The sequence below is a fragment of the Pan troglodytes genome, chromosome 4 (assembly GCF_028858775.2).
Source record: "Pan troglodytes isolate AG18354 chromosome 4, NHGRI_mPanTro3-v2.0_pri, whole genome shotgun sequence".
In the NCBI taxonomy this organism is placed as follows: domain Eukaryota; kingdom Metazoa; phylum Chordata; class Mammalia; order Primates; family Hominidae; genus Pan; species Pan troglodytes.
This window is the reverse complement of record NC_072402.2, coordinates 45,530,523-45,544,645: the sequence shown is the minus strand read 5'-3', so window position 1 is coordinate 45,544,645 and position 14,123 is coordinate 45,530,523. Positions and strand designations below refer to the sequence as shown.

Here is a 14,123-nt window from a genome sequence, read left to right as displayed (position 1 = left end):
AAGTAATGGAGGGAGATGAATGAAGTAATGAAGTGAACAAAGTAACATGCCAAGTAGAACAGAGTAAAAGAATACTCTGCCTGTAGATTTCAAACTGGGTCATTAGTATTAAAGCATAGGCCACTATTTAATCCTTCCCCCTCACTAATAGAGAACTCCAAAATAAATTTCAAGTGTATTGAAGAGCTTTGTGAGTTTACAAAATAGACATTTGTAAAAACATAGAATAAAATACGTAGATGGAGAAAATTCTGAGCACAAAAGCAGTGGAAAAAATCACAAAGGGAAAACTCACTATATTTGGCTTCATAATGATTATAAACTTAACGTATAACAGAAATCAGTGTGTATACAAAAAACTAACAATAAAAATTGCCAGAAATAAGTTTTACATTCCTTTCAAAGTATAAATCACCCATTTCAGTTTAAAAAATGCTTAAGATCCTTGGCAGGAAATCAGCAAAAAACTGGGAATGACAACTCACAAAAGAAATAAAAATGACTTGAAAACATTTTAAAAAAAAGTTTTCCTCCTTAAGTAACTAGAAGTGAGAGTGTTCTCATTAGTGTGAGAAATGGATCGGGGCATCAGTCCAGGACTTGATGATTGTTTTTTCTTTTTTTTTTTTTTGAGATGGAGTCTCACTGGGTTGCCCAGGCTGGAGTGCAGTGGCACCATCTTGGCTCACTGCAACCTCCACCTCCCAGGTTCAAGCAGTTCTCCTGCTTCAGCCTCCCGAGTAGCTGAGATTACAGGCACATGCCACTACACTTGGCTAATTTTTGTATTTTTAGTAGAGACAAGGTTTCACTATGTTGGCCAGGCTGGTGTTGAACTCCTGACCTTGTGATCTGCCCGCCTTGGCCTCCCAAAGTGCTGAGATTACAGGTGTGAACCACCACGCCCGGCCTTTTTTTTCTTTTTCTTTTTTTTTTTTTTTTTGAGACAGAGTTTCACTCTGTCACCCAGGCTGGTGTGCAGTGGCACAATCTCAGCTCGCTGCAACCTCTGCTGCCCAGGTTCAAGCAATTCTCCTGCCTCAGCCTCCTGAGTAGCTGGAATTACAGGCACCTGCCACCGTGCCTGGCCTAATTTTTGTACTTTTAGTAGAGACGGGGTTTCACCATATTGGTCAGGCTGGTCTTGAACTCCTGACCTCATGATCCACCCATCTCGGCCTCCCAAAGTGCTGGGATTACAGGCGTGAGCCACCGCGCCCAGCCTTTTTTTCTTAATTATGAGACTGAAGCATTACAAAATTCTCAGTTGCCTTCTTTGTTAACAAAAAGATTAAGTTATGTTCTCTGTATTTGATTGTTGTTGATGTTGCCATATCCTAACTCAGTGAAAACTTAAGAAATTTAAAAGTACATGGTTTTTCTCATGTGTAGTGTACTGAATTTTGTTGTAATACCACACTAACAGAATTTATCCATTATAGTGGTAATCATAGAATGAATAGAAGGGTATCCTCACTTTGCATTGTAAACTTTAATAGAAGTATTGTATTATACTTCCATTATAGGTATATATAATACACTTAATGTATCTATATATAATAGGTATTCTACAAGTATATGTATCATACAAGACATGTTATACCTGTAAATTTGTAAATATAGAATGTATAGTAATGCTGTTTAGCCATGCACAGTGGCTCATGCCTGTAATCCTAGGACTTTGGGAGACCGAGGCGGGTGGATCACGAGGTCAAGAGATCAAGACCACCCTGACCAACATGGTGAAACCCGTCTGTACTAAAAATGCAAAAATTAGCCAAGCGTGGTGATGTGCACCTGTAATCCCAGCTACTCAGGAGGCTGAGGCAGGAGAATCACTTGAACCCGGGAGATGGAAGTTGCAGTGAGCCGAGATGGTGCCATTGCACTCCAGCCTGGGCAACAGAGTGAGACTCTCCTCAAAAAAAAAAAAAAAAAAAAAAAAAAAGGAATGTATAGTAATGCTATTTAGATTGCTCTTGAAGCTACCATTCTGAAATATTTACATAAACTGAGCTAATATGTCCTTTCTATAATTTTCTTTTATGAAAACCTTTTTCCTCAGCCTGAACAACATGGCTAGACCTGGTCTCTACAAATAAAAAATTAACCAGGCATGGTGGCACATGCCTGTGGTCCCAGCTATTTGGTAGGCTGAGGCAAGAGGATCACTTGAGCCCAGGAATTGGAGGCTGCAGTGAGCTGTGTTCACGCCACTGTACTCCAGCCTGGGCAACAGCGAGATCTGTCTGAAAAAAAAAAAAAAATTTTCCCTGGAATGAGAACATAAATTTTATCAGCTTTTTAAGTACTTTGTACTTTACTAGATCTTAGAAATGACTTTGCTGGTTTTACTGTGCCCTCTGGATTATTTTTCTCTGAGGAGTAGTATCTAGAATATTCTCTATTCCTTGCATATTGTAGAGTAAAATAAGTTCCTACTAGTTATTCTTTAGCTACATGGGCTTTTCAACCAGAAGTAAAGTAGCATTTAGGAAGGTTGATTCTGTAAACAGTACCAATTTGTACATAGTAATATGCCCAGCCATGTTAGCAAAGAGATAATCAATGTTATCATTAGTTTATATCTCTTTGATATCTTACTGCCAATACTGTAAGCTTATAATATATAAGAGCTTTAATGTCAGATTTTTTTCAGTTTTTTAATGCATTTTTGTAAATGCTTACTTGAGAAAATGTTTTTCTTTAGTATTTATGTAGTTACGGTCTTAAAAATCAACCCTTGAAAAAGTCATCCTTGATGTTATTTTCTTTATTTTCAGACAAGGGGAGCTGCTTTTTTCATTATTGCTGTGATCTGTTTATTGCTTTTTGACAATGATGATCTCATGGCTAAAATGGCTGAACACCGTATCCTTTTGGAATAGATCAGAGTTGTTTCAAGTCTTGCGGAAAACTAAAAGGCTGGAACAATGGAAAAAGAAAGGATAAGTGAATTAAACTGATCAATGATGAATGAAACTTTCATAGATTAATGTAGATATTCTAAATCAGTATTCAAATAATGAACAAACTCATTATAAGTTAAATATTTTATAGCATCTCTGTATCACCTACAGTACCCTAAATTTTCAGAAATGTAGGGACATTGAAAGAATATTTTGGAATGTCCTGGTGCTGGAAAAAAAAAAGGTGATTTGCCACTCAACATAATGTTTGCTCCCTTATAATTTAACAATTAAAAGGCTCATAAATGAAAAACCTTTAGTATCTTCTTGCCTGAAAGAAAAAGTTCAAATTCCCTTACCTAGTATTCATTGTCTTGCTCTAAATTATTATCTCTAGCTCAGCCCCAACTCTTCTCTTACAGAAACCCAACTTTCTAGTCAAATATATCTACTCATTTTACTCTACAAACATGCCTTTTTTTCTATTTTCTATTCATACATCCTTACCCACTCCATCCAGCAGAACTCCAAGCACCAGTTTTTATTCTTCTATTACTGATACTCACTGCCCTAAAACTTATTAGTAAACTAATAATAATTTTCTTTGTTACAGTGAGGGAGAAGAGTGTGACTTTGGAAAAGCTCCAGGTTGCTTGTGATACAACCTCTATTCCCCACCCTCTTTTGCTTGCCACTTACTTTGCTAAGACATATGTGGTCAGTGACTTAGAAGACAGATTTAGGACTCATTTTACATGTCAGTCTTAAAGGGCAACCTTAATTCCACTGGACAGGAGTGGTCCAGGGAGATTCCTTGCTCTTGTACCTTTGTCGTTCTTAAAGTATGTATGCAATGTGTCTTTTAGAGGTTAACTACTAAAATCTGGCAAGTTTATCTTAAGCACTATTATAATTGTTTTGGAGACAACAAAAGAAATACAGGCATTCCAGTTTATAAATGAGGTCCTGGAATTAAATGTTAGATTGTTTTATTTTGTTTTGTTTTTAAGTGAAACATGTTATGAAAGTAATTAAGTTTGGGGCCTCCAGATCAGTCTATATGCAATCCAAAATAATGTAACTAAAATTTCAGGAGAACTTCAGGTGTCAAAGAGTGACTTTTTGGAATTTTTTTCCTTTACTTCAACTCACTTAGCTGAAGGACATCATGACAGTGCTCTAACTCATATGCTTTACACAGCCATTGCCTTCTTAGGTGTGGCAGATCACAAGGTATGATTTCTTTGTTCCTAACAGGATCAAAAGATTCTGAAAAGTTGTAGCAACTATAACTATAAAGGTACGTTTAAAATAAATTATCAGCTGGGCCCAGTGGCTCACGCCTGAAATCCCAGCACTTTGGGGGCCAAGGCAGGTGGATCACCTGAGGTCGGGAGTTCAAGACCAGCCTGACTGACATAGAAAAACCCCATCTCTACTAAAAATACAAAATTAGCCGGGCATGGTGGCACATGCCTGTAATCCCAGCTCCTCAGGAGGCTGAGGCAGGAGAATCACTTGAACCCGGGAGGCCGAGGTTGCAGTGAGCCAAGGTCGCGCTATTGCACTCCAGCCTGGGCAACAAAAGCGAAACTCTGTCTCAAAAAAAATAAAATAAAATAATTATCAGTAAGTTATAACATTGCCGGCCATTTAAGTAGTTAAGTAATTGAGTATATGGGAAAAATATACTAGTTCCATTTCCTTAAATATTATGTTAGCATGGTGTGGCGGTGTGTGCCGGTAGTCCCAGCTATTTGGGAGGCTGAGACAGGAGGATCTCTTTGATCACAGGAGTTTGAGGCTGCAGTGAGCTGTGATCATGCCACTATACTTCAGCCTGGGTGACAGAGCAAGACCCTGTCTCTGGGGAAAAAAAAAAAAAAAAAGATAATGTATTTAACAATTGACTATTGACCTGTGTGTGTTTCTAATGAGACTTACCTAATTTTACTCACAGGGTGGAGTATTATTGCTAGTACTGGCTTTGTGTTGTAAAGTTGGTTTTCATACAGCTTCCAGAAAGCTCTCTATCGACGTTGGTGGAGCTAAACGTCTTCAAGCTCTATCTCATCTTGTTTCTGTGCTTCTCTTGTGCCCATGGGTCATTGTTCTTTCTGTGACAACTGAGGTAAGATAAGAGCAAGAATTTATTGGTATTAAATTGCTAGTAAAATGAATTGCTATTAAATTTTTAGTTCACTGTATTCAATAAATTATATTTTAATTTGAGGTTGGAAGTGGCTTAAATTGTCTTTGCTTTTTCTTTGTAGTTTTTAAAAAAAAATTTGGAGTTAATTTTATTGTTTATAGAAAATACAAATCAAATGCCATTACATTTACATATCCCTCACATTCCTATGGCCCAAAGGAATCATTTGAAGAAGTAGCAATTAACCATGTGTTAGGCTTAAAGATTGTGTGTCGCCTAGTGTTTATCGAATGATTACACAATAGTGCTTTTGTTTTTTAAAACTTTGGAGAATACTGAGAAAATGTACCAATATCTTACAGCTTTTATATGTTGGCATATTATGAATCATATTGAATCATGCAACTTTTATTTTTTTAAAAGATTAACAGAAACATCTTGTTGTAAGATGTGAACTTTATACATGTATAGTCTTGACAATTCTTTTTTTTAATTTCTAGAGTAAAGTCGAGTCTTGGTTTTCTCTCATTATGCCTTTTGCAACGGTTATCTTTTTTGTCATGATCCTGGATTTCTACGTGGATTCCATTTGTTCAGTCAAAATGGAAGTTTCCAAATGTGCTCGTTATGGATCCTTTCCCATTTTTATTAGTGCTCTCCTTTTTGGAAATTTTTGGACACATCCAATAACAGACCAGCTTCGGGCTATGAACAAAGCAGCACACCAGGAGAGCACTGAACACGTCCTGTCTGGAGGAGTGGTAGTGAGTGCTATATTCTTCATTTTGTGTAAGCATTTTCCCCCTTGTTTTTATTTTAACAAATTTCTATTTATGGATTTTGATGGTCACATCATTTACTTAATGTGGGAAATTCTTCAGTGCTTGCATTTAGTGCCGACAGTTACTGTGTTGGTTTTGGTAGCTTAAACTTCGAAAATTTAAACAATATTGTTTTTTCTCTTTGTAGCTGCTAATATCTTATCATCTCCCTCTAAGAGAGGACAAAAAGGTACCCTTATTGGATATTCTCCTGAAGGAACACCTCTTTATAACTTCATGGGTGATGCTTTTCAGCATAGCTCTCAATCGATCCCTAGGTTTATTAAGGAATCACTAAAACAAATTCTTGAGGAGAGTGATTCTAGGCAGATCTTTTACTTCTTGTGCTTGAATCTGGTAAGATTTTTAAACGTTAATTGACATATCCTAAAAGCATAATATTTTAATTTTGACAGTTCTGGTATAAGTTTAGTACTTCCCAAATTTCTGATAATAAGATGAGCTAAAATTTAAATTTTTTCTAAGTATAATAGCAAGATTACGAGATCATATTCAGATTCCTTAGGCAATCCTTAAGGCATGTGCCACCGTGCCCAGCCACTTACGCAAACAATTTGTGAGGCATTTTAGAAGCATTGATTTAGTATGTTCCTTCAAATCAGTAAATATAGTAGCATTTAAAGAGTTCTAATAACTTACAGGATCTCACTATTAGCAATCAGTGTTATAAATCACCTATTGCTAACATTTTATAACCTAGTTTATTATTTTTATAGACATATAAACAAAACCATTTTTAAATAGTTTCTAAAATGGATTTATCTTAGTTTTTTACAATTTAATAGTTTGTAAAATGGGTTTATCTTAGTTTTTACAATTTGTGTGAAATAGGGTTTCTAATGTAAGTGGCAGTTAAATAACTAAACAATTATAGCAGATCTTCAAGTAAATTTGGATAATTAAGGGTTAAAATCCTCCTAATTGAAACAGTGCCCAACATACTCCTCCCTTTTTTTTTGGTGACATTTTTAGCTTTTTACCTTTGTGGAATTATTCTACGGCGTGCTGACCAATAGTCTGGGCCTGATCTCGGATGGATTCCACATGCTTTTTGACTGCTCTGCCTTAGTCATGGGACTTTTTGCTGCCCTGATGAGTAGGTGGAAAGCCACTCGGATTTTCTCCTATGGGTAGGTACATTGACTATCGAGGTGGTATATCTTAAGTGCAAATTCCATCTTAAGGAACAGAATTATATTACTTATATTACTTTTAATACAAATAATTTCCAAATCTTTGTTTTTAAAAAATGTGAAGTAAATAAGGGGATGTGAATCGGGCATTTGATAAATACTGGATGGAATTAAGCTCAAAGATTATGCTCCCTTGGCCGAGCACAGTGGCTCACGCCTGTAATCCTAGCACTTTGGGAGGCCAAGACAGGCGGATCACCTGAGGTCAGGAGTTCGAGACCAGCCTGGCCAACATGGTGAAACCTCGTCTCTACTAAAAATACAAAAATTAGCCGGGTATGGTGGCATGCACCTGTAGCCCCAGCTACTCGGGAGGTTGAGGCAGGAGAATCACTTGAACCCAGAAGGCAGAGGTTGCAGTGAGCCAAGATCGCGCCACTGCACTCCAGCCTGGGCAACAGAGTGAGACTACGTCTCAAAAAAAAAAAAGACAGGGCCGGGTGCAGTGGCTCACGCCTGCAAACCCAGCACTTTGGGAGGCCGAGGCGGGCGGATCACGGGGTCAGGAGATCGAGACCATCCTGGCTAACGCAGTGAAACCCCGTCTCTACTAAAAATACAAAAAAAAAATTAGCCAGGCGTGGTGGCAGGCACCTGTAGTCCCAGCTACTCGGGAGTCTGAAGCAGGAGAATGGTGTGAACCCAGGAGGCGGAGCTTTCAGTGAGCCAAGATCGTGCCACTGCACTCCAGCCTGGGTGACAGAGCGAGACTCTGTCTCCAAAAAAAAAAAAAAAAAAAAAGAGAGTAAAGAAGGACTTTGATGAATATATAACATTTTAACAAATGTATATATTTGTTAAAATGTTATATATTCATATATAACATTATATTCATACATAACATATATGTGTATATATATATGTGTGTATATATATATGAAGGACCTTCCATTATCATATTAATATGATATTTTAAATATTGCTAATTTTCTATTAATTACTTAGTAGTATGAAAATTTGGACTTGTTTCCTCATTTATAAAGTTTATACTTTAAAAATATTTGTCATTTTCCTTTTCTGAAAAATGTTCTATGTTTTTAGGTACGGCCGAATAGAAATTCTGTCTGGATTTATTAATGGACTTTTTCTAATAGTAATAGCGTTTTTTGTGTTTATGGAGTCAGTGGCTAGATTGATTGATCCTCCAGAATTAGACACTCACATGTTAACAGTAAGTCTTTTTATTTTCCTATTTGGATTTCTAGTCATACTTACATAGTTTTTTCTATCCTAAAGTTTAACTGTTTGCAGTTATTGCTCTAAGAAGGTTTTATTTTATTTTTTACTTATATCAACATAACTTCCTATCTTGCTGTTTACATTTATACTGCTCCCTCTTAGAAATTTTTTTTTTTTTTTTGAGACAGAGTCTCTGTTTTCCAGGCTGGAGTGCAGTGGCATGATCTCAGCTCACTGCAGCCTCCACCTCTCAGGCTCAAGTGATTCTCGTGCCTCAGCCTCCTGAGTAGCTGGGATTACAGGCATGTGCCACCACCCCCAGCTAAATTTTGTATATTTTGTAGAGATAGAGTTTCACCATGTTGGCCAGGCTGGTCTCGAACTACTGACCTCAAGCAATCCTCCCACCTTGGCATCCCAAAGTGCTGGGATTACAGGCACGAGCCACTGTGCCCGGCCAGCTATAGCAACTTTTAATGTTCTCCCTGTACCACCAAAGCTTTACATGTGCTGTTTCTTGTAGTTGGCATGTCCTTTCCTTACTTCTGCCCTTCAGCCTCCATCAAGATTTTGCTTATGTGAAATACTTTTTTTCTTTTCTTTTTTTCTTTTTTTCCAAGCAATTCTCCTGTCTCAGCTTCCCGAGTAGCTGGGACTACAGGTGCCTGCCACCACGCCTGCCTAATTTTTGGAAATACTTTCTTTTAATCCCCCTCTTCTCTCCACAAAGTTTGTTAGATTCCTTTTCTCAGTATTCTCATTATGTTTTGTGCATTCTTCTTTTAGCAACATTGAGTTGCAGTTGTTTAATTTGTCATTCTTCCACAATTAAGATATGTAAGTATCTTCAGGACCTGAATTACGTATTATTAACTCTTAAGTTCAGTTCTGGTACCTGGCTTGTCGTAGAAAATCAGTTGTTAAATGACAAAAAGCAGCTCTGGCTCTTGCTGGTGGAAGCATACATGAGTAAAATGTTTCTATAATACAGTTTGGAAAAATAGACTTTTTTGGATTTTTTAGTGCTTGTATCCTTTGACATTTAATATTTATCATACATAAACATTCACACAAACATATAGAAGTACATGACTCTGGCCGGGTGCAGTGGCTCACGCCTGTAATCCCAGCACTTTGGGAGGCTGAGGTGGTTGGATCACCTGAGGTCAGGAGTTTGAGACCAGTCTGGTCAACATAGTGAAACCCCATCTCTACTAAAAATACAAAAATTAGCCGGGCATGATGGCGCACACCTGTAATCCCAGCTAGTTGGGAGGCTGAGGCAGGAGAATCACTTCAACCACGAGGCAGAGGCTTCAGTGAGCCCAGGTTGCACCAACTGTACTCCAGCCTGGGTGACAGAGAGACTCTGCCTCAAAAAAAAAATATATATATATATATAGTACATGATTCATTGTACCCTTATTTATAATAGTGAAAAAATGGAAACAATTCACTGTCCACCAGTGAAAAAAGTAATTAAATAAATTTGTTATCTATATAATAGAATACTACGGAGCTATTGAAAAGAATGAGATATATCTGTATATACTGGCCTGAAAATATTTACGAGATGTACTAGTGAAAAACAAATTGCAGGCCATGCATGGTGGCGGGCGCCTGTAATCCCAGCTGCTTGGGTGGCTGAGGTAGGAGAATTGCTTGAACCTGGGAGGCAGAGGTTGCAATAAGCCAAGATCATGCCACTGCACTCCAGCCTGGGCGACAGAGCAAAACTCTGTCTCAAAATGAAAAAAAAAAAAAAATTGTAAAATAGTATTATGATTACATTGTTGGTTTTAAAGGGTGTTATGTGTATGTATGTTAGTACACAGATGGAAAATACACCATTTTAAGCGTGACTAACCCTTGGTGGTAGAATTATAGGGGACTTTCATCTTCACATTTTTATTTTCCTGATAAAATACACAATGATGAAGTATTTTTCAGTAGGGGAGAAGGAGTACTTATGAGATGAGGGAGTCTCTGTAAGCAGTACTTGGTTTCATTCAGTCATTAACCATCTACAAGCTTATAAAGCCTAATGAAATTTTAAAATCTGGAGTCAAATGGTCCGAATCAGGAAGAAGTAAATAACCTCCCTGCACATTTAATAAAGTAAATCTCTTACTACTTTTGAAAAGTAATTAAAAGTATTGTCCTTCTCATATTTATATTTTCCTTTTATAAAACAAATGGATTGCTTTAAATTGTAGATGTAGGCAAATTAACACCCTGAGCTACTACTATTCAAGATCATTTTGTAAGAGCAGATAATCAAGGATAAGTAACTTTGTTTATCCTTTGGAGTATTATTGTGGCACCATTAAATTAAAGTAATTTCATTCACTTTGTTAAGAAAAAAATGAGGGGCCAGGCATAGTGGCTCATGCCTGTAATCCCATAATCCCAACACTTTTGGAGGCCAAGGCGAGAAGATCACTTGAGCCCAGGAGTTTGAGGACAGCCTGGGCAACATAGACCCTGTCTCTACCAAAGAAAAAAATTTGTTTTTAATTTAAATAAATGTGAGATTACTATTGTATGTTTCCTTTTTATTATACTTGTTTTACTTTGGAAAATTTTACTGTGTTTAAGACATAATAAGACCATATTTGGAATCTGCTCATTAATAAATTATAATTGTTGACATATAAACTTTTCAAATTTACCTAGCAATATAAAGATTTCAGGTACAGTGTATGCTTGCCCTAGTAAGCAGTACTTTCAAACTCTTCAATAAACAAAACAAAACTTTGCATCATTTATTTATACATAAACCATAAACCAAGTACATACCATTCTTAATTGAAATAAGTCCAAATTCCTCTACTTACCAATTCTGCTTGATATTTGAAAGTTAAAATGTTTCTTCTAAAATGTTCTAAAATTCACATTTTTAAAATTTTGGACTTACTGAAACTTAGTAAGGTTTTACTGTGAATACTTTCAAAACTGTAAACAGAAAAACATATATAGCTATATAATAACTTTTAAATAACAAGTCTATTTTTAAATTACTAATTTAAAGGTTTTTTTTCTCCCTTTTGCCAGCCAGTCTCAGTTGGAGGGCTGATAGTAAACCTTATTGGTATCTGTGCCTTTAGCCATGCCCATAGCCATGCCCATGGAGCTTCTCAAGGAAGCTGTCACTCATCTGATCACAGCCATTCGCATCATATGCATGGACACAGTGACCATGGGCATGGTCACAGCCACGGATCTGCGGGTGGAGGCATGAATGCTAACATGAGGGGTGAGTCCTTGCAAAATATTATCCTACTTTTCAACTGTGTTCTAAATCAACCCTCTGTGTTTATTTGTATTAAGTTTTGGGCTTCTGGTATGATATGATTTTTAAAAAGCAATCTGTGACTAAAAGAAAGGTCTGAAGCTATCACTATAGAAAATATTCTTACCTGAATACACATAAAATTAAATATTATTCAGCCTTTAAAAAGAGGGACATTCTGGCTGGGAGCATGGTGGTTCACGCCTGTTAATCCCAGCAATTTGGGAGGCTGAGGTGGGAGTACCACCTGAGGACAGGAGTTCAAGACCAGCCTGGCCAATATGGTGAAACCCTGTGCCTACTAAAAATACAAAAATTAGCCGGACTTGGTGGCAGGTGCTTGTAATCCCAGCTACTCAGGAGGCCGAGGCAGGAGAATCACTTACAGGTGTGAGCCACCATGCCTGGCCATCACAGAAAATTTTTTAAAAAGAAAATGAGGCTGGGAACAGTGGCTCACATCTGTAATCCTAGCACTTTGGGAGGCCAAGGTGGGTGGATCACCTGAGGTCAGGAGTTCGAGACCAGTCTCTCCAACATGGTGAAACCCTGTCTCTACTAAAAATACATAACTTAGCCAGGTGTGGTGGCAGGCACCTGTAGTCTCAGCTACTCAGGAGGCTGAGACACGAGAATCACTTGAACCTGGGAGATGGAGGTTGCAGTGAGCCAAGATTACGCCACTTTACTCCAGCCTGGGCAACAGAGTGAGACTCTATCCAAAACAAAAAGAAAATGAAAATATATTTGTTCTTAAATGTTAGTTTTTAAATGATTATAATTATACAGTCCTTTTCATAGTGACAGCTGAATAGATATTAGTTGCAAGGTAAACACAGTGTGCTATTATGAACCTTCATTTACAAAAAGGAAATTCTTACTCCTTTTTTAGAAATTTTTATTGCACTATAAAAAAAAATGGAGGAAGTACTAATCATTTATTATGCTGAATTGTTTATTCTGATTGCTTAATATAAGTAATGTGGGTAATGTCAAAACTTGCCTCAAGTATGATTTTTGGGAAGCCTTCCCAGACAAAGTACACCATAAAATTTGGCACGCTGTGTCATGAGTGCCTATGTCCTTATATTTTTACCACTGTATTCTGAATTCCTTGAGGGCAGTGACCATGTTTTAGGCATTTTGAAGTACTAGCCAGTAGCAGAGTATGTGGTGCACAGTAGGTATCCAGTAATATTGGTAGAATGTATTTAAAAACTAAATTAGATGTGCCTTAATTTTTAATGTCCTTATATATTTTATTTGTAGGTGTATTTCTACATGTTTTGGCAGATACACTTGGCAGCATTGGTGTGATTGTATCCACAGTTCTTATAGAGCAGTTTGGATGGTTCATCGCTGACCCACTCTGTTCTCTTTTTATTGCTATATTAATATTTCTCAGTGTTGTTCCACTGATTAAAGATGCCTGCCAGGTTCTACTCCTGAGATTGCCACCAGAATATGAAAAAGAACTACATATTGCTTTAGAAAAGGTACTGTATGTAATTTCTTCACTACTTTCTTCCTTGAAAATCACATTTTTGAAGTCTTTGCTGGAAGTAAAACAGACAACCAAATAAATAATAAAACAAAACGAGGCCAAAAAAGAAATATAAAGTAGCATTTAAAATTTAATAAGTTGATCTAACAAGAAATATGCAAGATATAAATGAGAAAAATACAGTTTTACTTAAAGGACATAAAACAGGGACCAAGTAGATGGATGAGATTTTCTTGGATGAGAAGACTCTTTATTATAATGATGTTGATTTTATTTTATTTAGATTTCAATTTAGTTGCCTTCATTGGATATTTTTGTTTATGGTTTGTGATGTTCTAAAATTATTTGGAACTTACTTGGAACAGTTAGTGCTTGAGAATAAGAAAACATACATAAACTTAACAGAATTAATTAATAGGATCCTACTTTGCAATTATAAAGTAGCAGAATTAAGTGATAAAACTAACAGTTTAGATCGAGACCATCCTGGCTAACAAGGTGAAACCCCGTCTCTACTAAAAATACAAAAAATTAGCCGGGCGTGGTGGCGGGCACCTGTAGTCCCAGCTACTCAGGAGGCTGAGGCAGGAGAATGGCGTGAACCCGGGAGGCGGAGCTTGCAGTGAGCCAAGACCACACCACTACACTCCAGCCTGGGTGACAGAGCGAGACTCCACCTCAAAAAAAAAAAAAAAAAACTAACAGTTTGGTCCTTGCACAAGAATAAAGACATAAATCAACTTTTAAAAAAATAATAAGTTCTCATTCTTGTGACCTGGGATTGTTTCCTAGACAGCACAAAAAAAAAAAAAATAGTAACAATAATAATAGGTTGTCTGTAAAAGAAGAAATAATAAAAAATGAAAATAAATGAAGAATTATGGTATGTAATGTAAAAGAAGAAATAAGAATAGGTTGTCCAGAAACAGACCCAGGAGTTTACGAAATTCAGTATATAGCAAAGATGGTATTTTAGATCACTGGGGAGAAATAGTTGACCTAAATAACCAGCTTTTGGTTAATTACTTCTTTACTTTGTGGGGGAAAAAAAG

General features: G+C 36.9%; 1 protein-coding gene across 6 annotated transcripts in view; it reads left to right on the top strand.

Moving 5' to 3' along the window:
- The window catches only part of SLC30A5 (solute carrier family 30 member 5), a 36,303-nt gene that overhangs the window by 16,399 nt on the left and 5,781 nt on the right, over positions 1–14,123 (top strand). For 4 of the 6 annotated variants that reach the window (XM_063810384.1, XM_063810383.1, XM_016953216.4 and 1 more), the window contains 9 exons: positions 2,784–2,871; positions 4,066–4,142; positions 4,870–5,040; positions 5,562–5,850; positions 6,031–6,239; positions 6,876–7,033; positions 8,138–8,267; positions 11,330–11,531; positions 12,837–13,063. In XM_063810384.1, the coding sequence (XP_063666454.1) occupies positions 2,784–2,871; positions 4,066–4,142; positions 4,870–5,040; positions 5,562–5,850; positions 6,031–6,239; positions 6,876–7,033; positions 8,138–8,267; positions 11,330–11,531; positions 12,837–13,063 (1,551 nt within the window). The remainder of the gene's footprint in view (positions 1–2,783; positions 2,872–4,065; positions 4,143–4,869; positions 5,041–5,561; positions 5,851–6,030; positions 6,240–6,875; positions 7,034–8,137; positions 8,268–11,329; positions 11,532–12,836; positions 13,064–14,123) is intronic. The other 2 variants (XM_063810385.1, XM_016953218.4) reach the window with 1 other exon arrangement.